Source organism: Anser anser (assembly GCF_964211835.1).
Source record: "Anser anser genome assembly, chromosome: 9".
NCBI lineage: Eukaryota > Metazoa > Chordata > Aves > Anseriformes > Anatidae > Anser > Anser anser.
In genome coordinates, this window is record NC_139729.1 from 19,636,541 (window position 1) to 19,664,402 (window position 27,862).

The 27,862-nt window shown below is 65.5% G+C and overlaps 1 protein-coding gene across 2 annotated transcripts; it reads right to left on the reverse strand.

Annotated features, from left to right (window-relative positions):
- Positions 1-1,194: 1,194 nt before the first annotated feature.
- Positions 1,195-27,673, reverse strand: EPHB3 (EPH receptor B3). 2 transcript variants are annotated; one of them, XM_083848387.1, is made up of 16 exons: positions 27,480-27,673; positions 15,189-15,253; positions 14,207-14,879; positions 6,959-7,114; positions 6,522-6,857; positions 5,454-5,578; positions 5,136-5,304; positions 4,935-5,040; positions 4,505-4,557; positions 4,260-4,382; positions 3,912-4,159; positions 3,479-3,694; positions 3,240-3,389; positions 2,957-3,150; positions 2,660-2,815; positions 1,195-2,506 (listed from the first exon to the last, which is right to left on the reverse strand). In XM_083848387.1, exons 1-16 carry the CDS (start codon positions 27,583-27,585, stop codon positions 2,398-2,400), a joined length of 2,985 nt encoding a protein of 994 aa, XP_083704513.1. In that variant the 5' UTR covers positions 27,586-27,673; the 3' UTR covers positions 1,195-2,397. The 2 variants fall into 2 exon arrangements, with proteins under 2 accessions (XP_083704513.1, XP_083704512.1); XM_083848386.1 differs by having other exon boundaries at positions 4,505-4,602.
- Between the last annotated feature and the right edge of the window lie 189 nt (positions 27,674-27,862).

Consider the following 27,862-nt stretch of genomic DNA (forward strand, 5'->3'; position numbering starts at 1 on the left):
GCAGACTCCCCCCCGAAAAAAGCAAAGCCAAGCCAGGATCGAGCATTGTGGGGATGCTGTGGGGACCCCAGCCCTGCAGCACCAGGACCCCCGTGGAGCCGGGCACCCCGGGGAGGGTCCCTGCAGCAGGGGCCCAAACTGGGCGCTGGAAGCCCCAGAGGAAAGGGGACGGTGTTGGAGACCCCGGCCCCCCCGCAGAGAGGGGCGGTGGGGCGCGGGGAGCCCCTTCCCTGGTGCTGCGCTGCGCAGGGCCCCGCCAGCCGCCCCCCCCCCCGGCCTTGTTTGCTGTTCCTGCGCTGGGGGACGGGGTTAATGAGAAACCCAAGGGCGGGCGAGTTCCAGGGAAAGGGGAAAAACAGCACCTGGCTCTGCCACCGCCAGCCGGGCAGGGGAGGACCCCGCGGGTTTCGGGGAGCACGCCGCCGGAGGCGCGTGGCCACCGAGGGGCCGCGGCCAGAAGCCCCCCCGGCACGTGCGAGCCCCCTGGGGACAGGGAGCCCCGCTCTCGGCAGCGAGCGGCCGAGGGTTTGGGGCCCCCATCGCCGCGGTCCCGGTGGGAGCACCCCCAGGTCTTTTCCTCGCCGGGTGCCTTTGAAGTGGCGGCGCTCGCACCTGGCCGGGCAGCTGCCACCTCACGGCAGGCAGGTGCGAGGTGACTCACGGAGGCCATCGCGCCGCTCCCGCCTGGGAAAAGCCGGCTGGGCCGCCCCGGGAGGGCCGTGGGTCCGGGGACAAGCCCCAGGGACAAGCCCTGGGGGCTGTGTGGGGCTGCCGGTGGTGGGGTGGCGGCGAGCCCGTTTGCTCCCCGCTCACTTTGGGGCGGAGGCTGGCCCTGCTCTGTTTTCACTCACCGGGTTTGGTTCCCGCAGGGCTGGATGCGAGGAGGGGATGGGGAAAACCATTACCGGCATCGCCTGCGGCACCAGATGGGGTTTCAGGGTCCGGCTCTGCCCCGGGACTCGTTACCTCCAACCCGTTGCGCCCCACGCCGAGTCCTTGGGCACTGCAGGGCTGGCACCAGGCCTGTGCCCGGCACCTCCCCGCGGCACCGCTGCCTACGGGGACCCTGCAGGAGCACCCGCGGCGAGAGAAATGGGGGAGCGGGGGGGGGGGCACAGAGCCAGCCCCCAGCCCCCGGAGGGGCACAGCACCCCATGCTGGTGCAGCGAGAGCGATCGAGCAAAGGAAACTCCGTTAAAATTCTTATTGCCTTTATTCTGCCCATTGCCTCACACAGTCCTGCCGGCCAGCACACACGCACGCACGCACACACTCACGCACACTCATGCACGCTGGGAGTCTCTCCCTCAGCTTGGAGGAACCGGGCTGCAGTGAAGAGTCAGAGGAAGGTGAGTGAGTCTTTTGGCAGCAATCACAGCGTGTGTCAGGAGCGGGGCGGCCGCGCCGGCGGCACCCGCTCCTTCTGCATAAAACAGGAGGCTGGGGGAGGCCAGGCCTCCGCGCGGCGCAGCCCCCCGGCCCCGGCCCCGCTCCCCGTCCCCCTCTCGCGGGAGCGCGGCTGCCGTGGGGCCGGGGGCCGAGGGTCCCTGTGCAAACGTGCTGACGGCCTCACTCTGCAGTCCAGAGCCGGCCACGAGAACCAAGAGGGTAAGAGATGCGGAGCTGGGCACCTGGTCCCCCTCCCTCCCCTTTCTGCTCCCTCTTTTTTTTTTTTTTTAATATATCTCTCTATTTTTTTTTTTTTTTTTTGCCTAACTCCCTGCATAGTAAAATCTCACGGGGTTTGGGTTCTGGCGTGCAAAGCCAAGAAGAAAGGGAGTGAAGCCTTCCCTTCGGACACGTTCCAGTGCAGACCCTCGTGCGGAGGGGCCGCGAGGGGGGAGGAGAGAAGTGATTGTCTGGGGCCGGGCAGCCCCGTCCCTGGCGTCGTCTCCATGCCGTGGGCAGCCCCCGTGGGGGCTCGGCCTCCCCCGGCTGCCTCCATGCGGGGACCGGGGTCAGGGAAGGCTTCGGACGTGTCTGACGGACTCAGCGGACGGGTCAACAGTCTGTGGCCTCGGGGACGGGGGGAAAGTGAGGACTCGGGGCGGGGAAAACAGGGTGAAAAGAAATCCAAGAAGCAGAACAACTCTTCAAACCGATGAGCACCGAGACAGGGCGGGAAGCGGGATGTGCCATCTCCGTCCCATAATCCATCTTCAATATGAAGACTGCGTCGCTGCCTCGCCGCTCCAGGACACGGGACGAAAAGCCGGGCTCCCTCTCGGCACGAGTACCTCTGATCCGGGGAAGGGCGGCCCGGCCCGGCCTGTCCCAGGCGAGCGTCCGAGGCAGAGGAGCGCCGCGGGAAGGGGGAAACGGGAAGCCGGGCTGCACCGCAAACTGAACCTGGTTGGCAGGTTCCCTCGGTCCGTTCCAATGCAGAGTCCCCTGCGGTCAAACCTGAACCGGGAGCGTCTGGTTCATCTGCAGCCTCATGTCCTGAATGCTGCTCAGGATCTTCTTCTGGTGCCCTGCTAGCGTCACCCCTATCCTCAGCAGGTCTCTGCAAAGAGAAGGTGAAGATTTAGTGACCTGGCAGGTCTGGATGCTGACTCCCAGACCTTAACCCCCCCCTGACAAATCTGCCCTCTGCATGCTCAGGCAGCTGGCTGCCGGAGAGGCGAGGGACCACCCAGCCCCACGAGCAGTTACTTACTCCGCGGTCATCTGTGCCACCAGGTCGAAGGAGGCAAAGCCGGCATTGACGAAGTTCTCCTTGTACCGTCCCATTTTGATGGCGTCCAGCCAGTCTCCCACGGTGGTGAAGGTGGTGTAATCCGGCACAGTGCGGTCCAGGAGCGGCTGGGAGACGCTGCAGGGCAAGAGAGCCACAGGTTACAGGGAGAAGAGGGATGCGGAGTTGTACCTGGAAGCAGGGATGTTTCTCATCCCTGCCCTCCCACGTCTCCAGTCCCAGACACCTGTGTTCCCCGGGATCTGGGACCCCACTGACCCAGACTGGACGCTGGCGATGACCTTCAGGCTGGCAGCGTTGCGGATCAGCTTGTCCAGCGTGTTGACGATCTGTGCAAACTTGGGCCGCAGGTTGCGGTCCCGCACCCAGCAGTCCAGCATCAGCTGGTGCAGCGCCGTGGGGCAGTCCATGGGGGGAGGCAGGCGGTAATCCTGCTCCACCGCGTTGATCACCTGAGGGGAGACGTGCACGGAGGCAGGCTGTGAGCCCCCCAGGTCCCTGCCAGTGACCCGCAGCTCCGCGCTCTCCGGTGGGCACTTACGTCCTGGTTGGACATGTCCCAGTAGGGTCGCTCCCCGTAGGACATCACTTCCCACATGACGATGCCGTAGCTCCACACGTCGCTGGCCGACGTGAATTTGCGGTAGGCGATGGCCTCAGGAGCCGTCCATCTGATCGGGATCTTGCCCCCCTGCACGGGCAGACAACGCTATTAGTTAGCACGCACCTGGTCCGTCCCCACACCCCCAGCTCTGCGGGTCTCCCACGAGCATCCCGTACCAGGGAGCTGGTGTAGGTGGGGTCGGCCGGGTCATCCTCCAGGAAGCGGGAGAGCCCGAAGTCGGACACTTTGCAGACCAAGTTGCTGTTGACCAGGATGTTGCGGGCAGCCAGGTCCCGGTGCACGTAGTTCATCTCCGAGAGGTACTTCATGCCAGCAGCGATGCCTCGCAGCATCCCCACCAGCTGGATGACCGTGAACTGCCCATCGTTCAGCTGCCAGGGGAGAGATCAGAGGGGTTTTCAACACCCCAGATGGACTGGGGATGGATCCCCGTACGCTACCACCTCCTGCCTAGGGCCATCCATCTTCCCCCACCCCACGATGCACAGGTTAAGTAACCCCGGGGATGTCAGCACGACAACGCAGAGGGATGGAGAAGGGGAGCTCGGAGCTGGCAGCCCCCAGCCCAGGGCAGGAGGGGATGCTCACCCGGAGGAAGGAGTCGAGCGCGCAGTTCTCCATGAACTCGGTGATGATCATGACGGGGCGGCTCTTGGTCACCACACCCTCCAGGTGGATGATGTTGGGGTGGTCGAACTGGCCCATGATGCTGGCCTCGCTGAGGAAGTCCCGCCGCTGCCGCTCCGTGTAGCCCACCTTCAGCGTCTTGATGGCCACGAAGATCTCGCGGCGGCCGGGCAGCTTCAGGCGCCCGCGGCACACCTCGCCGAACTCCCCTGCGGGTGGGGAAGGGGACAAGGGGGCAGCAGGGTGAGCCGGGCGGCTGGGGGAGAGGCGGTGGTCTCAGCAGCCGCTGTGGCCAGCCCCGGGACTTGCCTGCTCCGATGACCTCCTCGATTTTGACGCAGGAGATGTCGATCTCTTTGGCAAATTCCCGGACAGCTTCGTTGGGATCCTCGTAAGTGAAGGGGTCAATGTAGACCTTCATCCCCGGGGTGACTGCAAGGACAGAGGGCTCGTCACAGGGAGGGACACAACCCGGGTGACATGCCACGCCAGCCTGGCACGGCACAGGACTTGGGAGAGGGCAGGCGGAGCCCACGTGCTGGGCTCCCACTCACCGTACTGCTGCAGCTTCTCCGTGTACTCGGGATCTGTGCTGTTGCGCTGCTTCCTGCCCAAAGGAGACGAGAGGAGGTGTTCAGTAACCATCCCTTTCCTGATGGGGCAAAGACATGTGCTGCCAGCTTCCAAATCCCAGCACAGACAACCTAAGCCAGAGAGCTTCCCCTCCAGCAGCCTGCGAGCAGAGCGATCTCTGCCTGAGGTGCAGTGGGAGAAGAGAGCCCAGCTGTGCTGAGAGAGGACGGCAGGAGCCCGGGCAGAGCCCAGGGCTGGTGCTGGGAAGCAGAGACACACGGTCCTCCTGCGGGACCCACGTGCAGCAGGTCCAGCCCTTCGCTCTCAGACTGGAGCTGCTGGAGCTCTGCCTGCGGGCGTAAGCAACCCCCAAACCCGGCTCTGCAGCCCTGCTCCCTGCGAAGGCAGTACCTGAAGCAGACGATAGCGATGACGACCACAACGATGACGAAGAGCAGCCCCGCAGTGGCCGAGCCCACAATCAGAGGCAGCTCCTGGAAAGTCTTCCCGGTGGAGCCTGGTGGAGGGAGAGGCAGAAATCAAAGTCAGGCTTTGGGGGGGGAGCATGTTTGGGGAACTGGGGGACGGAGGCAGCCCTGTCCTGGTACCTACCGTCCTCTGCAGTTGTCTGGAACTCCGTGGGGAGGCTGTAGCGGCCGTACCCAGCCACCGTGCGTGCCCGCACCTGCACCATGTACCGAGCGTTGGCCTTCAGCCCGTCCAGCCGCACCGAGTTCTTCTGGCTGGTGACGGTGTTGGCAATGCCATCGCTCTGGCCTTGCTGCAGGGGAGACACGGGGGTGTCACTGCTGTGTTGTGGTCCCCCCGTTGCTGCTCCCCTTCCCCAGACACTCTGCAGGGACCCCCTTCGCTGCGGGGCTGGTGGCCAGCCAGAAGGGCCAGGGCGGGGGAGCGGCTGCTTTGCTTTACCTTCTCGGAGTACTTGATCTCGTAGTCGAGAATGATGCCGTTGGGTCTCTCCGGGGGAGTCCACGACAGCGTCATGCTGTTCCCCGTGCTGCTGTGCAGGTGCATGGTGGGCACGGCAGATGGGGCTGGGAAAGAGGAAGAGAGAAATGAGGCTGTGCCGGCACCGGCACCCGCTCGGCAGCGCTGCAGCCAGCCCGGCTGGAGGCACGGCTGTGCACAGCTCGTCTCCGGAGGTCCTGCACGGGACGGGCAGCCAGCACTCCTGCTTCTCCCCAGGCCCACCCTGTCTGCCCTCAGCATTTCTGCAGCTCTGGTGAGCCCTCCTGCGCCCAGCTACATCCTCCACCATCCCTCAACAGCTCGGGTCCTGCTCTGATAACCCCAGCCAAAAGGCACAGAAAAGCTTCGGGACCGTCTCTGGAAGGAGACGTGGTCTCAGCATCTTGCAGCCAAGGCGATAAGGGACCGAGGGACGCTCAGAAATTGCACTGAGGTGACACTTCACCCCATGCCCCGCTGCAAACTGGTCCGGGGAAGGGCCCTGGCAGCCCAAACCAGGGCTCCTTCCCCTCTTCCCCTTGCCAGGAGCTGCCCGCCCCACCCCACCGGTGAGACCCGTGAAATCAGATCAGAGCGCGGCGGCTGGAGATTACCAGCACGCTGGAGCCGGGCCAGGGCGGGAGGAAGGAGGAATGGCAGAGCAGCCGGCTGCCTGCGAAGGTTTGGGCTGGTGCTGAGCCTTCCCAGGCCCACAGGGGAGAAATCTCATTTCCTTCCTCCTCCCTTCGCAGCAGGCGCAACATCTCTGGGGTGGGTCTAGGAGATCCAGAGCTCTCCGGAGCATCTGCCAAGCCTGCCCTTCCCCGCTTGCACGCGTTCTGATCTCATCCCCTCCAGGGACACACGTTCCGGCGGAGAGGAGAATTCACCCAGGGGATTAGATGCAGGGATGGAGAGCCAGTAGCACGGCAGCACGAAGGACTGCAGCCCACGAGGCCGTCAGCAAGGAATCCCCGCTCCGCCGCGCGGCGGGGAGCCCAGCCCCTGCTCTCCGGCGGCGACACTGACCTGCCTGGTTGGTGGTGATGTTGACGGAGGCGAAGTGGGGAGGGAAGGGGCTCTTGCTGGAGATGCCGTTCACCGCCTGGACCTCGAAGGTGTACTGGGTGTGGGCCATCAGGTTGCTGATGTAGATGCGCCGCTCGGTGAGGCCCAGCTGGCGCGGCACGAACTCCACGTTGTCGTCGCAGCGCGTGCACAGGCGCCGCTCCACGCTGCACTTCTTGCAGATGACGTTGTAGAGCAGGTCGTCCCGCCCGCCCGCGTCCTGCGGCTCGCTCCACTCCAGCACCAGTGACGTCTCGTTCACGTTGGAGATGACGCTGCGGGGAGCCGACGGCACGCCTGGCGGGGGGGGACACACGGAGGGGGGTCAGGGACGGCTGCCACGTGCCCCCCCCACCCCCCACCCAGCTCGCCTCCCCCGTCCCTCCGGCGGGACTCACTGGTGCAGGCGCTGTCTGCGGGGTCCGTGTCGGCGCGGAAGAAGCCGTTGCGACACGTGCAGACCGTCGCCGCTCCCGAGGTCGTCCGGCTGTTGGGAGGGCAGGGGGAGCAGGGCCCCTCGCCCTGCTTGGACTTGAAGGTTCCTGGGCCGCAGGCTGCAGGAAGGGAAAGCAAAGCTGCGTTAATAAAGGGCACCCAGTGCTGTCCCCGAGGCCGGGCAGGATCCTCCATCACTGCGTGATCTCTGGGCGGTGGCAGGAGGACCGCTGGCCACCTACGAGCCTTTCCAGCCTTTCCTATGCTGCTACAACCCGGAGGCAAATCCTGCCGCTTCCTGCACGCCTCTCCTGCTCATCCCTCCTCGCACAGGGACCGTGTCCGGGGGATGCTTTCCCAGGCTCACAGTGATCTCGGCAAGCCCAGGCTCACTGCAGGCCCCTTCTCCGAGCTCACTGCAGGTCCCGAGCCCAGCTGGAGGGCAGGGAGCTGTGTCCCAGCCCGTCAGGATGAACAGGGCTGCTATGGGGAGCTGATACCATCTGGTGCCAGCACAGCCGAGCTCACCCAGGTCACGAGCAGTGCCCAGGGACCCCCCCTGGCACAGGCACAGCTTTCCTGGGCGCTGCTCCTGCGGCAGACCCAGGCAGCAGCAATGGGCCCGGCCCGGCCCATCAGGGCAGCCCCGTGCAGGAACACGCGTCCATCCCCATTTTGCTTCCTCTCCCCATTTCCCGAGGAGGGGCTCCTGCCACGCACTGACGCCGTGCCCAGCACTGCAGCAGGACACTCGCTCCTTCTCCCGGGGACACAAGGACTCAGCCCCGCCTGGGCAGCCCCCCCCGGAGCCCCCCCAAGCCCCAACACGGCCCTTCCACCCCAAGCCGCTGCCTCGGCCACTTTTCAGCCACTTCTCGGCCCGCGGCGGTGGCAGCCCCGAGGCCGGCTCCAGCGGCGTGTGCCGAGCCAGATGCCAGCATTCCTGCGGGCCGGCGCCGCCAGCCTCCTGCCCCCGCTTCCGAGCGGCCCCGTAAAGGAGCCAGGAGCCCGGATCCGGCCCCCGCTCACTCCACGGCCACTCGGCCCTAACGAGGGGCACGTGAAGGGATTAACGGCTCTCGAGCCGAGCCCAGCAGCGTCGGGAAACCGCCCCACGCCTCCACGTCGCCTCGTTTTATCGCAGCCCTGCAACGATGTGGCCTGAAACCAGGCCAGCACGGGGCCTGCCTCCAGCCACGGGGGCTGCTCTGCACCGAGACCCCCACCAGCACCGGCTCTGCTCCGGCATCGCCCCCGTTTGGCCGGCACGGCACCGGGGGCACGTAGCCCTCCTGGCAGTCCTGTCCCCAAAGCAGCAACTCCTGTCCCGTGCCTGCCAGGTGACATCAGCCGTAAACAAGAGGAGTTGCTTCACTGCGAGGCCTCTCCCGACACCCCGCGTGGAAGTTTCCTGGCAGCCCCACACGGTGCGGGGCTCGCCCCGCTCTCCTGCTGCCAGACGCCGCGGGGACAGGGGCTGGAGCCCCCAGGAGGGCTCCTGCTGGGTGAAACCGGGACTGCCCGCACGGCTCAGCTCCTGCAGCTCCCTGACCTGAGCTCACCCGGCCTTTGGGAATTAAAGTTTAGCCCGTCCTGAGCGCGCAGATAACGCCGCGGTGCCCGTCTGCCAGCGATGGAAAAGGAGCCAGGGCTCGCGTCCCCCCCATCCCGACACGCCGGGACGCGGAGGGCAGCTGCCCAAAGGTGCCGGAGCAGCCTCAGCACGCACAGACCCACCCCAGCCGCAGTCCCAGGCAGTTAAAACTGGGTGGATGCAGATTCACACATAAGGAACCAGATTGCTGAGGAATGAGAGATGACTGAAACCTCTTGGACAGGAACACTCTGGGCTCCGAGAGCTGCCAAACATGCTTCGGTTATGGACAGGAGCCCAGATCCATCAGGGACAAACCCCCCCTGAAATAATAGGCTTGTTGCGGGGGATGAAACTGGAGCAACCAGCGCTTGCGTGAAGCCGAGAAGCCCGTGCCTCAGACGGGGACGGTGAGGTGCCCTGGGGAGGCGCCAGGACACCCCGCCGTGCTCTGCCTCCTGCGCCCTCAGGACGGAGCAGGGGCTGCCCCGGCGAGCCCAAACCCACCCCTGTCCCCCCCCCCACCCCAACACGCAGCCACCCCAGAGCTTCCTCCCAGCACAGACGCCTTCCTCTCTGCCTCCTCCTCCTCCTCCCCTCGCCCCGGGCAGCCTCACGGCTCCTGCGCCCGGGTAAGCGTGGGGACCAAAAGCCACCGTGGGAGCACAGGGCAACTCGGAGACGACACGGAGCAAGAGCTGAAGGCGGCTGCACTTCTCCCTCGCTGCCGCCCCGGCCAAGGAGGGGGCAGAGCCCGATTTAGGGCGAGGAAGAGCAGGAGAGGCACCGAGGCCCAGCTGCGCCGCGGCGCTTCGGCATCCAGCTCCGTTTAATAAATCAGAGCGTAAAGACCTCGGTGGCAGCGTGACAGCTCTCAGCCACGTTTGAAGGCTGTAACCGAGCTGAAAGCTGATCCCAGGTCCCCGGCGGATAAGCCGCTGTGTCATCTCTTCTCTGCAAGAAGCTGCCCGCACAACCAGCGCTGCCGCGGCCGGCACGCCGCCGAGGGAACCCGGCATCACCAGAGCAGGAGCGCGACCGCAGCCCCGGCCGGGCAGCCAGGCTCCCCTCTCCCCCTCCCCGAGCTCTGCATAAGCGCTTTTCCTGCTGAAAAAAAAATAAAAAATAAAATAACAATCCCCAACCTCTGCACACAGATCACATCGCCCGGCTCCGGGCTGCGGTCACCTCCGGGGAGAACATGACAGGGGCTGACAGGCGCAGGACAACAGGTCAGGGAACCGAGGCGGAGGGCCCCGCGCTGCCCAGGAGCTGCGGGGAGGGGGACGCAGCGCGGTGTGACGGCTGGGGACGAAGGGCTGCAGCGGGTATTTAGGGGGACACGGGGGGGAAACAGAAGGGGAAGCTGCTTCTCCCGGCAGCGCCGCTGGGCGTGCGGCAGCCTCCGACCCCCTGGGGCCTGATCCTGCCCCGCTGGTGCCGAGCTGCAGCAGGGGGCGGTCGGGCAGGGGAGGGCACCCTTCCACGCCTCCCCGGCGCGGTCCCCACCCCTGTGAACGAAGCCCAAGGGAGGGAGCTGAAAAACACCGAAATCAAGCCACCGGCGCAGCATCAGGGCGCCGTGACTCACCCCGCGCGCAGCCGGCGATTACGGCGCGGGACGTGGGCAAGCGGCACCGAACCCGGCACGCCGAGCACCCCCGAAACGTGGCGGCCCCCTCCCCGGCGGGACGCGGGGCACCAGCCCTGCTTCGCTGCAGCTCCCAGCAGTGGGGGAAAACTCCTCCGAGTTACCCCGTTTGAGGACTCGGCTGCTTTTCTACCCCTGCGATGCTGTTCCAGCCCGGGCAGCATCTTTCCGGCCGTTTCTCTCCCCGTAGGACCGAGGCAGAACGCCTCACTCGAGTCGAGATAAATTAAACTGATCACATCCCTTTGTCCGGCAACCCTGTAATTTCTTTAAAGGCAGCAATCAGGTTTGCCTGGGATGATCTGTGCTTTATGAACCTACACTGCTCACTCCCTTCACGCTTTCGTAAGTGGCTGCAGATGGATTAGAGCCATGCGAGCAGCAGCCCAGCTACAGCCGAGGCGGTAACTCTCGTTTCGAGCCTCTTTTAAAAGGCACTTGATTTTTTTTTCAAACCACCCTTTGGGTGGAAATATTTTACACGAGCGCAGTCCAAACGCGAACGGAGCGAAGTCGAAGGGGAGAGGAAGGGAAGAGCCCTTGGGGGTTTGGACAGTGGCATCCGAGTAACAGGCAGGAAACCAAAAAAAAAAAAAAATTTTTTTTTTTTAAAAGGAAAAAAATTCCAATAAGCGACGCTGCCCCCTCGAGCCGCAGCGGGTCAACACGCAGGACGGCAGAGGCAGATTTCCTCGACCGTGTTACAAGCGAGCCATTGTGGAGCTGCCTGGCTCTGAAGCGCCAGCTCCGCGCTGCCGAGCTGCCTTTGATCTGTAATCCCGGACAATTAATAGAAGGCAGTTTCACTTCCTGGTTTTCATGCAGCAACCCCGTGTTGCAATGCAAAGCTGCAAACAGTTGGCAAGGGGACTGCTTGCTTGGCGTTTTTTTTTTTAATTCACGGTGATGTTTCCATTAGTCACTGATTGCAAGGAAAATGCATTTTTACAAAAGCCACGCTTTGGCCCCAGCCTGACCTGCTATCGCCCGCTGACGGCACCCAAACACGCAGCGCCGGCCCCCAGCGCCTCCGCTGGGGGGAACCCAAAGGGAACGGCTCTGAGAGGAGCCCGGCGCCGCGCACCAGCTCTGTGGGACTGGGTTTGCAGTCGCGGTCTGGGTTTTCAGCAGCCACGAGGCAGCGGGCAGTGCCAGGAGCCCTGCGGGGTGGCCGTGCAGGGGGCTCGCTGCTGGCACAGCGTGGTGGGAAGGCAGCAGCCGGCTCCCAGACCCTTCTGTGTCCGGGTGAAGACGGCGCTGCACGGCCGTGCACCCCGGCACGGCCCCGATTTGGGGCGCAGCTCCCGAAGGAGGTGCGGGGCGTGCGCGCCCGGCAGCGTTTTCGGGGAGGTGCCGGCGGCCGACCTGTTCCGTGCTCCCACGACGGGCACCGAGCTCGCCGCTCGCGGGGGAATCCCGACGCCTGCCCGCGCGAGGCGGGGAGCTCCTCATCAGCAAAAAGCCGGCGTGATTTGGGTCGTCACGGACCGAGCCCCTGGCCGGGAGCTCGTCTCCCTGCCGCGAGCGCTGCCTCCGCGCATCTCCGTGGCGGGGAGCGTGTGGGAAGCAGCACAACCCCCAGAAGGGCCGTGTGCTAATTAAATAAAGATAATGAGGCTGAGAATGAGATGCCAAATCAATGCTGTGGCAACTTCTGAGCGGAGCGCCAGATACCAGCCTTGCATATCGCATTACAAAGCATGCCAAAGAAACTGCCTTCAGCCAGGCGGGATGAGCCCTCGGCTCCCGAGGGACCGGGATACAAGCTGCATTGTAACAGGTCTGAATGCGAAGTCTAATCCTGGCGCTGGATGGAGATAAATAGGAGGAGGAGGAGGAGGAGGAGATCTTCAAAGGCCACGGAAAAGTCTGGGGAAAGGGGGAGATTTACAACAGGGCTTATCCCATCTAAGCGGTAACGCAGTATTTGTTATTTATTAAAATGCCATCTGGCACCTCGCGGCACTCTTCACCCGGACGCCTGGGAGAGCTCCACAAAGCCGGGTGGCAGCGCCCCGGTGTCCCCGGGCAGGATGGGGACCGTGGCCCCCCCGGTGCCGTGACACGGCCCCTGCCTGCTGGGGTTACGGGGTCGGGCTCCGTCCCGCTCCCCCCCGTGCACCAGCCACTGGCGGGGGCATTTCTGCAGGGCGAGCTGCAGAAGCGTGGGGAGGGGGCAAGAGCAGAAACGCGGCAAGGAGGCAGCCAACAAAGAGCAGAAAATGGAGCTGGGTTCTCCGAGCCCTTCCTCAGCTGTTTCCACTTAGAGCACACGATCATATGGCGGAAAATCTGATTGTACGAGCGCGGCGCGACTTTCCCAGAGAAACGTGGAGACACCATTTCTTCTACCCGGCGAAGGGCAGGCTGGTGGATGGGGACGTGCCTGTACGGCTCAGCGCGCCTTCCCCACGCGGGGAGAGAAGCTGAGGCTCGGGGGAGAAAACAAAGGTGCTGCCCGTGTGCTGGAGGATGGAGAAAGGAGGAGGCGTGCTCGCGGTGCTGGGAAAGGCGCTGCACCGGTCTCTGCTCCTCCTGGGGGGAGCAGGGAGGGGACACGGCCCCGGGCTCTGCAGTGATGCCCTGAATGTCACCTGGGGAGCCCTCCGGCCCTGCCTTGGGATGGGAGCCAAGCTGCTGCCCCGAGCTGCTCTTCTGGACGCCTCGCTGGTGAGTGCGGTGGTTGCAGGCATGGCCCGGGCTAGAGTATTGCCCCTGTGGAGCCTCTGCTGCATCCTCCAAGCAGGGAACCACAGACGCCGGCATGAAAAGGTGTCACCTCGAGCCCAAGCCCCTCTCGATGCAGGGAAACAGCCATCAGCCCTTGGTCTGCAAGATCTCCCAGCCCAAGCAACACGGAAAGCAGCTCCCCAGGAGCGGGGACCCCAGCGCACACAAAGCGCGGGCTCTCGCCCAGCCACGGCTGCCTGGAGCTGGCGGGGCAGGAGCTGCGTCGGGACCAACGGAGGCTCTGGTCTCCAGCAGCGGCACGGCCAGCCGCTCCGGTCATGTATACATCCCAGATCCCATCGCCCCTGCCAAGAGCAGAGGGCTGGCGCCAAGGATCCCGTCATCGGCGAGCACGAGGCATCCAGCCCCGGGGGCCCAGCGCTCCCCCGCGCAATGCCTCCAGCCTTGGGGAGCAGCGAGCATCCCTCCCGCTGCCCGAGCCACCCTCGGGCAGCGTCCCGCGTGCTCCAGGCAGCTCCCGAGGGCAAAATCACCCCGAGCGAGCCCAACATCCACCCAGGCGGATTTTTTCCTTAGCAACATCCCCCACGCGGGGTGAAACAGCAACGCCAGCCCCCAAACCTCCAGCGCCACCCCTCCGCGGGCAGGCTGCTCTCCCCTTCCCTCCGAGGGGCTGCAGGAGCTCACGTTCCCCTGCCTGTTTCCCTACGCAGCCTGCTGGAAGCCTGCAGCGCTGGCAGGGCGCGCGCCTCTCCCGCAGCTCGCACAGCGGGGCCCCGCTCGCCGCCGGGGTTTCTGAATGCCTCCGCACCGGCAGCGTGAAATCACGCCTGCCGGGAACAGCCCGGCCATCAGCACCTTGGTGCGCCGCGGGAGGGAGGGAGGGAACGGAGCCCCCGGTCACGACAGCAGGGGTGAAAGAGGCTGTTAATGATGCGTGGGGGCTTCGACGTGCCGGGTCCCTGCTGACAGCCGTGCCCCTCAGTCACGGCCCCTCGCCAGCGGACATGTCCCGCCGCGCACAGGTCTCCGCAGCTTAGCGGGTGCTGACCGGTGTGGCACGGCAGACAGCAGCAAGTCAAAGTGCAGAGCAGCCCTCGGAGATGCCGCCCCATCGCTGCAGTAACCCTCGCTCCGTGCTCAGCGAGCCAGCCGAGCTCCCGAGCCCCCAAAACCAGACCTCGCGCAACGCAGATCTGCCTCCTCCACCAGCGCGTGCGCACGCGAACACAACGGAAGGGCCAAGGCAGAGCGATTCCCCCGCCACGCACTCACCTTGGCACTGGGTGTCCTTCATGGTCGGCTCGTACCCGGCGGCACACGTACAGGCTCCCACGGGCACCATCCACTCGCCGTCGCCGTTGCAGTAGAGCTTGAGGGGGACGGACACCTCCACCGCGTTGGGGATGCAGGTGCCCGGAGCGATGACCAGAGACGTGGGCTCAGCCCCCGTTAAAGTCTCCGGGAAGATAGCAAAGCCAGCGATGGTGTTGGAGCATTTCTTGTAGAAAGCCCGGACAGAGATGAGGGACATGCAGGCCCCCAGGTCCTGGAAGGCCAGGTAAAAGCCGTTCTTGGAGAGGGGCCCAAAGCTGCGCACCTTGGTGTTCACGCGGCCGGACTCCAGCTTGGAGAAGCTCTCGTCCGGGGCAATTGTATCCACTTTGATATAGGGGTTCTCCATCCAGAAAGGGCTACTCGCCGAGGCAGAATCCGTATCCGACTCGTAATAGAAGAGGTTGAAGGTCTCTTTGCAGGAACCGGGGATGTTGGGGATGCTGTTGCAGTCCCGCACGGTGAATTTCAGCTCCACGTAGACGCGCTGGACGTCCTGGCGCTGGATGAACTTGGTGCGCAGCCAGTTGTTCTGGTTGGCCTCCCGCACGTTGCACACCTGGTACGTGCGGATGGGGTTCATGGCCTCGTCGTAGCCGCTGACCTCTTCCCACTGCAAGAGGGAGGCAGCGCGTCAGACCGCCAGCTGGGGACACCAGGCGAACGGCACGGGGCAGGGCAGCAGCTAACGGGGGGCAGCGGCAGCACCGCCGCCCGTCCCAGCCCTCCGGGGCCACCGGGGTGCTGAGGGACCACGGCGTACCCGTGCGTCACCGGCACGGGGTCAGCGTGGGGCTACGAGCGTGTAATCTCACAAGGCAGAGGATGCGCAGGAGGGCAGGGTGAAGGCACGGGGGAGCGACCCCGACCCCCCAGGGCCGTGCCCTTCGGCACTGGGGACCAGGTCCGGCTCCAGACTTACCCCCGTCTCCGGATGGGTTGTCCATGCCAACTCCGAGGTCACCCACTTCGTGTCCATCAGGGTCTCTGGAGGGAGAGGGAGGAAGGAGAGAAGTAATTGGAGCTGAAGGGCCAAGATTCGAGGGGAAAAAAAAACAGGAGGAGTGGGGGAAGAAAGGAGCTGACATTTCTGCGGAAAACAGCGACTTGGGGGGTGAGACGTGGTGGGAGGAGGGGGAGCGGCACAGACAGACTCCAGATTTCTGCTCTGCTGTCAGGAGAACAGGAAGAGCGAGGCGTCCCCGCGGAGGTGCAGGACGAGGGGCGGCCAGGTGGCACGGGGACAGGCTGCCATCCCCGGCCCCGCCGCGGCCGCCGAGCCCCCCACCTCCCCGGCCCCCCGTCCGCGCCCTCCCCCTCCGCGCTTTGGCAGGGCGCGTATTTACTGTGGCTGGGGTTGAAAGGGCCCGTTCCCATGACAGGGCGGTGCGGGCCAGGCAGGTTTATCCAGAGGAGGAGGGACTGGCAGGCTGCTCTCCCAGAGACGCCCCACATCACTCATTTTACAAGAGGGGAGAAGAATTTGACCGTCTGGCCAACATTCCTGGAGCAGACTACAAGACAAACCACCCCGACAGCATTCCCCAAACAGCCCCAGCCCCAGCCTTGGGGGAGCGAGACGCTTGTCTGGGAAGAGCTGCAATTGCAGGCAGCTGTCGCTAATCCCAGGCAGAGCCGCGCGGCTCCGAGCTGAGCACCGGGCACAAAAAACCGGGAGAAAAAACGCAGTGACAGGGAACGACACCGTGCCGGGGGCCGCTGCGGATGGTTCCCTCCCCGGCTCACCGCCCCGCTGCATCCGGGGCGGGATGGGGGCCTGCCCTGCCATGGGACGCTGGCTCTGCTACCCTACGTCCAGGACAGCCCCGTGGGTTGTTCGGCACCCTTGGGGTCCTCCTGGTCCTCTCCTGCCCATGGGGAGCCTGGGGTGAAGGAGCTGCAAACACCAGGCAAAGCCCCAAGGTGGGTAACAGCCCCCTGCAGAGCCGGCGTGCTCAGAGGGTCCCTGGCAGGACCAGCTCCAAAACCTTTCCCCTCCCTTCGCACCCTAACCCTGAGGGCTGTCCGTCTGTCCGTCCCTCACCCCTTCTGCCCCGGAGGTGAAGGGCACGGAGCCACAGCTCCCCGAGCACGGCTCGCTCCCGGCAGCCGGGCACACTCATCCCGGGCGCCGCGGCTCAGCCCCGGGAGCAAAGGGGCAATTTCAGCCTCTTTCCTTCCACCTCAGGAAAAGCACCGGCTGACCCAGCCAAGGAGGAAGCGTGGAGGAGGAAGGAAACGTTCGCACATTACAGGGTTTCAGATGAAGCCCTGCTGGAGGTAAACACCTTCCTTCCGAGTCCCACCCCGGGGACACCAGCCAGCACCGCCTGGCCTGGCACCCACGGACGCGCCAGGAGCCGGCGCTGGCACGCAGCCCTGAAGCAGCGGGGCAGGGGACACGAGTGCCACCGCGGCACGGATAAACAAGGACCCTCAGGGTCACGGGCTCTCCGCCCCGCCGTTTGCCTGGATCACGGGGGCAGCATCCCCAGCAGGGAGAACTGCGGCAGACGCAGACCTGGGCAAGCTGCCACGCTCCCCTGAGCCCCCGTGCTGTGCCGGGGTGGCCACGGTGGCTCCTAGCGAGGGCAGCCTGCGCGGGGGACGGGAGAGGGGGCTGCGGAGCGGGGCCACCCGCACCTCTCCGAGGCACGGCCCCGCGCGCCAGCTGCCCTAATAAGGGCACAGCGGTGCTGCGCGGGGGCCAGGCACGCAGCGCTGGCGGCGGAGCGGAGCCAAGCGTGCGCTCGGCGTTGACAGCACGGGGCTGCCAAGTCCCGGAGCGGAGACCCAGGGCTGTAACGGGGCGAGGGGTACGGCCGGCCACGGGCAGCTCGCCTGCGGGGGGGTTGCCAGGATGGGGTGGTGCGGGGGTCCTGCGGGCAGCCTGGTCCCGCAGCAGCGGCCTTAAATCTGCCCCCCGGTGCGTGGGAAAGCCCCGCGTGCCCTGCAGCCTCCGTGCCGAAGGCAGCGCCCCGCGGCACCGAAGGACAGGGCGCGCCGGCCGGCGGTCCCCTCCGGCAGCGCCCTTCCCCGCGAGCACCGGCCCGGGGTAGATGCAGGGCTTGGATGCACTGCACCCTAATTTGGCAGCTTCTACCCGCTGACCAACGAGGAGGGGAAAGAAAACAACAGAGCTGAGCCGGCCCCGCTGGCGCGAGAGCTGCGTAAACCACACAGAGAGAGAGCAGGGAGGGAAAATAATAAAAATAAAATCACCGGGCAACGCAGCGAAAGGAAACGGGACCCGACGCGGAGGGCGGCGGGGCTTTCCTGCAGCTGCAGGAGCGCACGGGGCCGGACGGGGTCAGCGGTCGTCCCCAGCCTCCCCTCGCAGCCTGCCGTGCGTGAAGGTCGCAGACGGACGGCCCCGAGGGCTGCGGCACTGCCCGGGGCCGGCGGCCACCCGATGAGCCCAGCCGGCCGCAGCGGAGCTGCAGAGACCGCGCGGTGCCCTCGGAGCTGCCACAAGGATTTCTCGACAGACCGGCACGGGGCTCCTGTCCTTTTTCCAGCAAGCACCGGGCCGTGCTGTGTGCTGGCACCCTGCTAAAGGGCACACGTCAGCACCCAGGGCTGGGCTGACGGGTAAATTCGGGAGCGCTGGCGGCTCGCTCCCACCCGTGCTCAGCACCAGAGGTGGGATCGGAGGTGGTTCCCGGCTCAGTCTCGGTTTGCAGGTGCTTTGGAGAGACGTGAACAGCGTCATGGCCAGCGGAGCTGTGAGTCAAAGCCTCCCAAATCCCGCACACCGAGGAGAGAGCCTGGTTTCATTAGTCAACGGGAAATTGGCTCCCAATTTCACCAGCTTTGGGAAGTCACCCTAAGGCCTGCTTTATCACTCCTGTCTGCAGTGCTGGGAAGGTGTCCTCTCCTTACCTCCAGCCAGGCCGAGGCAAGGGAGCTCGGATGGAGAACGAGCCCTGCTCTGTTTTGGCAAGCACAGCAATCCGCAGCCGCCCCCACACAAAAGCAGGGTTTCCATGGCAGGGACGGATCCAGGAGCCGGCAAAGAGCCTCACTTCTCAGACGGGGCCACGAGCACGGCTCTGGCTGCCTCCTCCCTGCCCTGCAAAGCTTCCTCCTACGCACACCTCGAGCTGCGAAGAGCAGGGGTCCCAGCCCCTGCTCTGCCATCCCCTTTGCGGGGTCCCCGGCAGCTCGCGGGGCGCTCAGAGCCCCGGCGTGGGCCCATCTGGAGAAGACCGGGACCTCTTCCCACGCAGGGGCCCAGGAATGCTGCGTGCACGCCCCGCGGCCAGCCAAACGCTTCAGCTCCCCCCCCTAAGCAGAGGCCCAGGGAGCCCGTCCCGCGCTGCTCGGCGGCAGACGCGCGCGGCGGCCGTGGCGGGGTCTGCGCTCAGCGCTGGCTGAGCCAGGAGGGAAAATTCTTTCAAGATGAAGCCGCTGGGGAAGACTCGAGCGTCTCCACCGACCGGCTCCGATTTAAGCGCTCTTCCCTTTGAACGTGGGGACTGCCGGCTTTATCAGGATGCGCTGGCAGGGTACGACGCCAGCTCCTCGCCCCAACGGGGGGAGAAGGCAGCCAGCGCAGTCCCGAGCATCCTGAAAGAAGGCAAGGGAGGAAAGTTAGTAAAGACGCCCACGCGGCCCTGCTGCAAACAGAGGAACCTGTTCTGCAACGCCGCTGCGCTCCCTGGGAGCCACGCGCACCATCGCGCCCGGCCCGCGGGAGCCGAGCCCCGGCAGCCGGGCTGGGCCACCCTGTCCTGTCCCATCCCGTCCCATCCCATCCCGTCCCGTCCCGTCCCATAACCCAGCGCCACGGCGGCTCCGTCGGGGCGCTGGGGCAGCGCCTGCCTCTCCCTCGCCGTCACCTCTGGCCGCGCCGGGAGGAGAGGTGGCTGCTTCGGGACAGCAGGATCCGCTCGCAGCCTCGCTCGGTGCCTGCTAGTCAAGCAGCCACCAAAAGGGGCATCTCCCGTACATTTTAATTTCCTCCTCAGTTTTGAGATGATTACGGCAGGAGCGGGCGGCCTTGCGCACTCGCCATTCAAGCACCTATCGGCACAATTAATCCCGGCACCGTTCTAAGCAGCGGCACAAAGGGCCTTTGGTGCAGGGCCCTTTATCTGGGAACAAAGAGCTGCCTGTGGGAGAGAACCTGAGGTTGCACTTTTCCCGCTGACGAGTGCTTCACGTACACAAAAGCGGAGCCACACAGAGCGCTGGGCGTTGGGTCAGCCCACGTGGGGAGACCCCGCGACACCTTTCCCAGAGCGCGCTGCTCTCCCCTCCTTGAGGAGGGTCCTGGCTTCTCCCTGGCCCCAGCCAGACCCCGCAGCCCTCCTTCCTCCTCTTCCTCCCAGGCAGGGGACAGCCCTGGGGACACCCACAGCAGAAGCTTTGGGCAGAGGCTTGAGGAGCCCAGCGAAGAAGCCTGCAGACGCTGTCTGCCAGCTCCCTCTGCAGCACCGCCGGCACACAGCACAGCCCACGAGGGAAACCCCAGCTCCCCTGGGGACCCCCAGGCTCCCGGCGCCCTGCACAGCCCGGCGTCCAGCGCGGGGCCGGGGGCCACGCAGGGTCCCCACCCTCGGCTCTCGGGCTGGGGTGGCGCGGCTCAGCCCAAGGGAAGGGCAGGAGCGCTCCCTATCGCCGCCCACGCTGGGAACCCATCCTCGCAGAGCAGGGCGCCTGCTCCCCGGTGCTGAGGCTGCTTGGAGCAGGGGGACGTGGGGATGCTGTGGGGACGTCCCCCCCAGCCCCTCTCCTGGGGGACGCAGGGCTCCGGCTGCCCGCACCCACCAACGCGCGCTCGCCCCAGGTCCGGGGCGAGCCAACGAGCTGGGAACAAAGGGAAGAGAGGAGGAAAAAAAAAAAAAAAAAGTGGGGCCTGTATCACAGCTGTGGCCCTTCGTGCCAAGGGCGTTTGGCCCATCATCAAAGGGGATCGGATTTGCTGAGGCAAATGATGACACATCCACTTCAAGCGGGGCAGGTTCTGCCTGCTGCTGGAGGCGAGCCACCGGAGTGAAGAAGTACTGTGGGCACTTAATAATAGACTCATTATTTCTGCATTATGGCAGGGCCCAGAGGCCCCAACTGAGATTAAGGCCCCTTTGTACACACCACACACACACGCACAAGGGCAGGCAGCCCCTGCCCCAGCCGAGCCCGGCTGAGGACGGGCAGCACCGCTGGTCCCGGGTCCTGAGCTCCCTGCAGAGCCCAAGGATGCACCGAGGCTGCGTCCTCCCCCTCCATTTCCCAACCCCGCACCTGCGAGGGCAGCCTGCACCGGGATGTAACAACCTCACCAGGGAAGATGGCCCCGTGGCTCTGAGCCATCACCCGGCTGCCTCTTCCTCGTTTCCCCCTCGTTCCCTGACCCCGATGCCCCACACCTACTGGACGGGCAGAGCCAGCCCCAGGATGACTGCGAGCACAAGGGACAGAGGGGGACGGGAGCGCTGCCTCCATCCAGCCCTGCCCCGTCACCCACCCGCTGACTGGCTGAAGAGGGTTTTCCGGCCGCGTGCTCCTCGCCAGGAGCTGTTTCCTGATGGCCGTGAGACAGACTGAAGCATGTGAGAGAGGACAGGTGCCAGCTCTGCAACTGCGAAAAGCAGATCAAGTGGCAGCGCCCGGGACGCGGGGAGGGACAGGCGTCCACGCACCGGGTCGAGCCGGGCAGGGCAGATTTCTGCCACTGCAGGAGCATGGCCGTGCCAAGCTGGGCTGCGACACCGGCTGGCACGCAGCGCGCACCCCCTACAAATCACGGTGGCTGCAGCACGGGGATTTTTTTTGCAGCAGGACGGCGGGTCCCTGCCCTGCAGCCGCATGCCGAGGACTCAGCTGCGCCCTGGACGCGTGCAGCCCGAGCCCTGCCAGGTCCTGCTGCCAGCCCCCAGTCCCTCTGAACGGCCGCGCTGACGCCGGGAGAGGACGCGAGCCAGCTGCCCGAGTCCAGCCCTGCGCTGCAATTACTGTTCTATTAATACCGCGGGGATTTCGGATGTCAGAGCCCGGTGCGCCGTGCCGGGGTCAGCTTCGCCGGGGCGAGCTGCCATCCCTGCCCACGTGGTGCGTGTGCCCCAGCGCTCGCTGCTTTTCCTCTCCTTCAGGAAAAGCCGAATTCGCTCTGCTGAGCCACGGGAAAAACAGACCCCAATGATAAGCCCCCAGAGACCCTGCTAGCCTTGCGATGACTGCCACCCGCTCGGGATGGGCACGGGGAAGGGACGCCCTCCACAGTGCCCTGCCACCAGCTCCCGTGGGACAACCAGTGCGGCATCAGCCGTGCCAGGTCAGCAGGAGCCGTGTGGGCCAGGAGGCAGGGGAGGTTTACAGGTCGGTGTCCCCAGCAGGAGCAGCCATGCAGCCGCCCTCCACTGCCACAGAAATAACTCATCGGATCCGGAGACGCCAGACCTGTTCGAGCCGCGAATGCTATTAACCAGGATGTAGGCAGCAAACCGGCCCACAAAGCCACCCGCGTTTCCAGGCCATGCAAAGAGAGGGAAGTGTCGCCATGGCTTCACAGGGCAGGTGTCCACCCCCACGGGGCCACCGGGCCGGTACAGACGGATGCAGAGCCCCAAAATCCCCGGGGAAGGCGGGCACGAGTCCTGACGTGGGTCTGCCTCCACGAGGCAACCGCGTGCAGCAGGCTGCGATCCGAAACGCCTCTCTTTTTCCCCCCAGCTCTGTTTTTTCCAGGTTGTACTTTTGGAAGGAGGCCAGGGAAGGAGTAATGATATTTAAAAAACACCCCCTCCCCAAAAAAGGTTACTCGTTGCACATACAAAGGTTCGCCCCACAGACGGGGCGGCTTGGCTGCCAAGCTGCATCCCATCCAGGCAGCGCGGAGCAGGGGTTTCTGCCAAGATTTCCCTCCTCTCTCCTGCCTGGGGCAGTTACCCAAATCTCCACGCTGCTCTCCGCTCGCTTCCTCGAGCACAGAGCCCATCTGGAACTGCTTAAACCCAAATATCCTCCCCCCCGCCTCCCCCACCCCCAAAGTCAGATTCTTCCAGAGTTAAAACAAGCACAGAGTCAGGAGGGGGTGCCGGGCCGGGCTGACTCGCTCCTTCATTTCAGTTTAATTTCTGGGGAACTAGAATAAATCTGTTCCTGGCGATCGTTCAAGCCCTGCACATTTTTCTCATTAATAAAAAAGGCCTTGGATCGCACGCCGTGTGTGCGTGCATGCCGCGCGCCCCCTCCCCGCTCGCCCAGCCCGCGGGGTCCCTCCTGCGCCCCAGCCCTCGCTGGGCAAGCTGCAAGGCACCCCGGGGACAAGCAGGCCGGCACGGGGGCGGCCGGTGTCCCCTCCCCGGGACGGGTTTTCGGCAGCTCTGCAGAGGGGCCTGCGTGATGGCCCCACCTCAGAGAGGAACCGGGAGGCCCAAATTGTTTTGCAGCTGCTGCCAGGCAGGAAAGCCCTTGGGGATGGCTCCCCTGGGGCAGGCAAGGGACCAGAGATTGAGGGGGGGGGGGGATCCTGCTGCCCCCCTTTTTTCCCCCCCCAGCATCGCAGCCCCTGCTGGGCCCCCGCGCCCAGGGCATTCCTGGGGAGGGGGCTGGGAAACAGGTGTTTGTCAACAGCTCCCGCCACATGCGTGAGAAACACCAGGCCTCGTCAGCCCGGAGCTTAGCAACACGCAAAAAATAAAATTAAAAAAAAAAAAAAAAAAGTCCCCGCAGCAACCCCCTCCCCGGACCCCCCCGGCCGCCACGTGCTGGCACGCGTGCAGAGAGCGGGGCCGGCGCTCGGCCGTGCTGCAGAGCTCCTGCCTCTTCCCAAGATGGCTCCCCTTCCTCCTCAGAGGGGCGGCCATGCGGAGCCGCGGCAGGCTCGCTCCCTCCTGCCTCGCTGAGGGGGAAAGCAGGCTCCGGGGGTGGGCCGCGGCCCCTCAAGCTGGGACCTCTGCGGATAGGAAGGGGACGAAGCCCCCGAGCTCAGCCCTGTAACGCATTGGTGTCCCCACAAGGCTTCAACAAGGGTGGGCAATGCTGGGAGCCAAGGGAGGCAGGACGAGGCCTCGAGAAGGCCCAGCCGCCCTACAAAATGGCTCCTGCCTTGCCCTGGGGCTGCTGGCGGGGTCTGTGGGGCTCTGCTCATGAGGGAGGATGGTCCACGCCTGCCACCAGCCCCGACGGCCTCGGCTGGCACCGCCACGGGGCAAGCCCAGCCCGAGCCCGGGACTGGATTTTGAGCAACAATAATGACGATGATATACATAAAACAACAACAACAACAAAAAACAAAACCCAAATGAGGCTGTCCCGCCAGGGTGGGAACGTCACTACAGAAAGTCTCCTGGCCTTCAAGATAGCAGCCTGTCCCCAGGGGCCATGACCGCTCCCGCATGGGGTTTGGTGGCTGCGGCGGGGTCCCTGCACGGCGGCTCCCTCCTCCCCAAAACACTGCTTGGGAACGCGCCCGCTCCACGAGCGATGCCAGCTCCTTTTGCCTTTGATCTTGGGGAAGCACAAGGTGATGGCAGCCACCGGCTCTACCAAGACCCATGGGGACAAGGACGGGGACCAGCACCCAACCCGCTGCTTCCCCCGGCCAGCAAAGGGGGGACCCCGGCCGGGGCGGCCCCAGCACCCTTCCCCCAGTGCGGCTCCCAGGCGGAGACGCTGGATCCCGACAAACCAGTTTGACTCAGCACAACAGGAACAGCTACAATTTTAAAAACATGCAAGTCTGTGATTCAGATTGCTCTGGCTGTTTTAATTAAACGCCAAGCTCCCCTACTCCAGTAGCAGCAGCAAACGGCTCACGGAAAGAAAATGCAACAAACTGGTTTCCCCGAATATCTCTTGCAGTAAGTCATCACAACAAAACAGGGAGTTTCGGTTCATTCCTTAAAAACCAGAGGCCGCTATTCCCAATCGCGGAGCCCAGGCAGACGCGGCCCCGGAGCTGTGGCCAGGCACTCGCCGCCTCCAGCCCACGGCAGAGCTGCGTGCCGAGGAGAGGCACGGACAATGCACGGCTGCAGAGCCCCGGCTGCAAGTTCCCCCTCTCCCCGACCGGCCACATGCTCTGCGTGACACAAAGGAAAGCCCTTCTCCTCCCCGCCTGGAGCACGGCCGGGGCGGGCTCCCACAGACGGAGCTTTTTGCGAGGAACGGGAGATTTAATGAATCCGGCGAGCGCAACGGAGCCCCGCAACCTGCTTTCCCTCGCAGCCCTACCCTGAGCATCAATAAAACAGCAGGGCTAGCTAGCTTCCCTGAATCACCCCACCGAGAAACAAGCTGTTTCAGTGAAAAGTAGTTAAACAAAAAGCGAATCTCCCCGCCAAGGAAATACCTGGCGGTTCCAGCACGGGGGGCAGCTGAGCGGGGTTTGCGGTGCGGCGAGCAGCACAGCACCCGGTGCGTGGTCCGCCTGCGTAACACTTGGCGGGAGCCTGGGAGCAGGGAAGGGACGGCGCCAGATGAGGAAAACCTCTATAAATCCTCCTGGTCCGGGTATTTTGCTAAAGCCCGAGTTAGATCAGGGCTGCACGCAGCAAGACGCTGCCTCTGCTCTGGGGCTGATGGAGAAGCGCGTGGACAAACCCCAGTTAAATGGAGCCCCGTGCCCAGAGAGGCTGCTCAGGCAGCAGAGGGGCACAGAGTTTGTTCCTCCGAGTGCCGGTCCCAGCCCACCCAAACCCCCCATGAGGACAGGCAGAGCTACCCGGTGGTGCCCAGCTCCCTCTTGCCAAGGCTTTTCAAGGCCCAAGGTCTTAAGCCAGATGGATGGCAAGAGCCTCAAACACAGCACTCGCCCCGCGCTGCGGCTCCCCACGGGGCCTCGGCTCCCCCAGCCCCGCCAGGACAAACTCTGCTCCTCGGCTCCAGTCCCCGCACCGGAGAAAGGATCCGCTGTTGCCCCCGGACAGAGCATTCCTTCTGCAGCCGGCCCGGGGACTGCTGAACCGGAGAAGAAAAACACATTGTGACTTCAAACAAACCCAGCGCACTTACAGGATCTGGAGAGAAACCATTTTCTCCTCGGCAGCACAAAGCCCTCACTGAGCCGCTGCCGAGCGCGGCTCCCCCCCACCCCCGTGGGGCCTTGTAAAGAAACCCAACGCCGCGCCGTGCCCCCGAGGACGGGAGCCGATCCAGCCCCGGAGCCGCCAGGACCCTGCCCTCCCAGCCGGGCACCGGCCGCACGCCCGGCCCGTCACCCCCTCGGAGGGGACGGCGAAGCGGCTGGATCCGGGGGCCACCGGCTGCCGTTGCCTGGAGGACGTGAGCGCAGATTTATGGCCGCGCCAGATTTATGATCAGCACTAAAATACCCGGCCGAACGTGCACGCTGGATTTACAGCAACTGCTCGAGCGCTCCGGTGCCCGTCGGGAAGCAGCGGTGCGAGCGGGCAGGAACGCCCAGCGCAGCAGAAGCGCGGGAGCTCGCTGACCCCGACGCCAACAGTGGCTTCCTAAAAGCGGCGGGGACGGGAACCTCAGCAACTTTCCCTCCAGCTCGGACGAGTGCAAAGGGAAAAGAGGAGGAAAAAAAAAAGGAAAAAAGAAAACAAAAAAAAGTCCCATGGGAATCAGGGCCGGCCCCCAAAACACCGTGCGGTGCCAGCCAGGCCCTGAAGCGGTCCCCCGTGCTGGCACGGCGCTGGGCCCCGACCTCCTCAGGCACCGCGTTTGTTCCCTGACCCCTTCGCACGCTCGGGAAGCCAAGAAAACCCGGCGGCTCCTCGGCACGAGCTGTTTGTTTTCTCTCCATCCGGCTCTTCGCGCCAGTTCACGCCCGGGCGGCGGGGGAGAGGCCGGGCCCCAGCCTCCCCAGGGAGCAGCGGGACAGCCCTGGCCGATGCTCGCGGTGCCCTGCCACGCCGCCACCGCCGGCTTCCTTCCCCGTTCCCAAAGCGGTGGCGGCAAGCGGGTGGGCGAGGGGCTGCCTGCGGGCCGGGGGTACGCCAGGATGTGCTCCTTGCCCACACCTCCATCCTCCTGTCCTCCTGCCTCCCAGCACGGCGGTGCCCGGGCTGGCGTTGGCAGCGTCCGTGCCAAGCTGGCTTCTCCCTCCCCTGCGCTCCCGGACCGAGCAGGCCACGAATCCCAGCTCGTTTTCCTACAGCGTACAAAGGAGGATGTTTTTTTTTTTTTCCTTTTTTTTTTTTTTCCCCACCCCTCTGCCAAAATAAAGAGAGAGAAAAAAAAAAATAAAATCCACTGGGTAGAGAGGGAGGGGGGAGGAAAAGCAACACCCGTCGGAGCCACCCCCAAACTTTGTAGGAAGCCCAGCCCTGGGGGGATCGCTCCCCCGAAATGGCAGCGGGGCAGGGCTCCCGCTCGCAGCAGCCCCCCGAGCCCCCCGGGGCCGCAGCCCAAGGATCGCAGCGGCGGAAGGCGCAGCCCCAACCCGCCTCCGAGCAGACAAAAGCGGGGCCCCCGCCGCCGGGCCGGCCGGGCAGCTCCGGGGCTCGCCGCCGAACCGGGGAATTCTCCTTATCGGGGGATTTTTATTTTTTTTTTTTTTTCCCCCCCTCTCCTTTCCCTTCCCGGCCCGGGGCCTCCCTTAGCCCCCACCCAACCTCCGGAGCTCCGGGAGAGGCTTCGGTTACCGGACACCGCGCAGACTTTGTGCCCAGACAACCCCCCCCCCCCCCGGGCCCCTTCCTCCGCCCCGGGACCCCGGAGCGGGGCCAGCCGCAGGGCCCCGGGGGCCGGCCGGGATCGCAGCCCCCGGGTGGGGGCCAAGGAACCGTCTTGAAACCGAGCGGAGCGGTTCCTCCTCCTCCTCCTGCGTGCCCCCCCCACCCCCCCCACGGCCCCGGTAAGGATGCGACACGCGTGGCCGCTCCCCCCCGGCAGCCCCACGCCGGAGCCCGCGGGGTTAAGCCGGCTGCCGGGGGAAGGGATGGAGCCGGACACGGCGGCGCACGGCCACTCCTCCGGCGGCCCCAGCGCTTTTGGCCCGCCGCGAGCTTTCCACCGTCAGAAGGACGAACCTCCCAGCCCTCCGGCTCGCGGCGAGGAGCCTCGGAAGGCGAAGCGAGCGGCCGCCCGGGCCGGGCTCCGCGGGGCGTTCACTCTGGAACCTACCGAGGGCGGCGGGGAAGGCGGGGGAGGGGGGCTGGGAGCGGGGCTGCGGCGGCGGCAGCGAGCTCCCGGCGGGGACCCGGCGGCCGACGGCGGCTCGGGGAAGCCAAACGAGCCGCCCCGCGGGCCCGGGGGTTGCCCCGGAGGGTTCCGCGCGCGGTGTCCCGGTACTCACCCTCGAGGGCGCGGCGGCCGCCGGGGAGCAGCAGGAGCAGCAGCAGGAGGGGGAGCAGCGGCGGCGGCGGCGGGGGGGCCCCCGGGCGGGCGGCGGCGGCGGCCATGGCGGGGGGCGGTGCGGGCGGCCCCGCCGGGCAGTCCCGAGCTCGGCGCCACGCGCGGCTCCTCTCGCCGCCGCGCCACGATCGCGCTCTGGCGCCGCCGCCGCCGCCGCCGCCGCTCAGCCGCGAGGGGCGGGGCCCGCCCGCCAATCAGCGCCCGCCCCTAGCAACCCGGCGCCCCTGGCGACGCCGAGCGCGGCGCCCATTGGGCGGAGGCGGGAGAGTGGGCGGGGCCTCGCGGAAAGATGAATTGGAAGGGGCGGGCGTGGCGCGGAGCCAC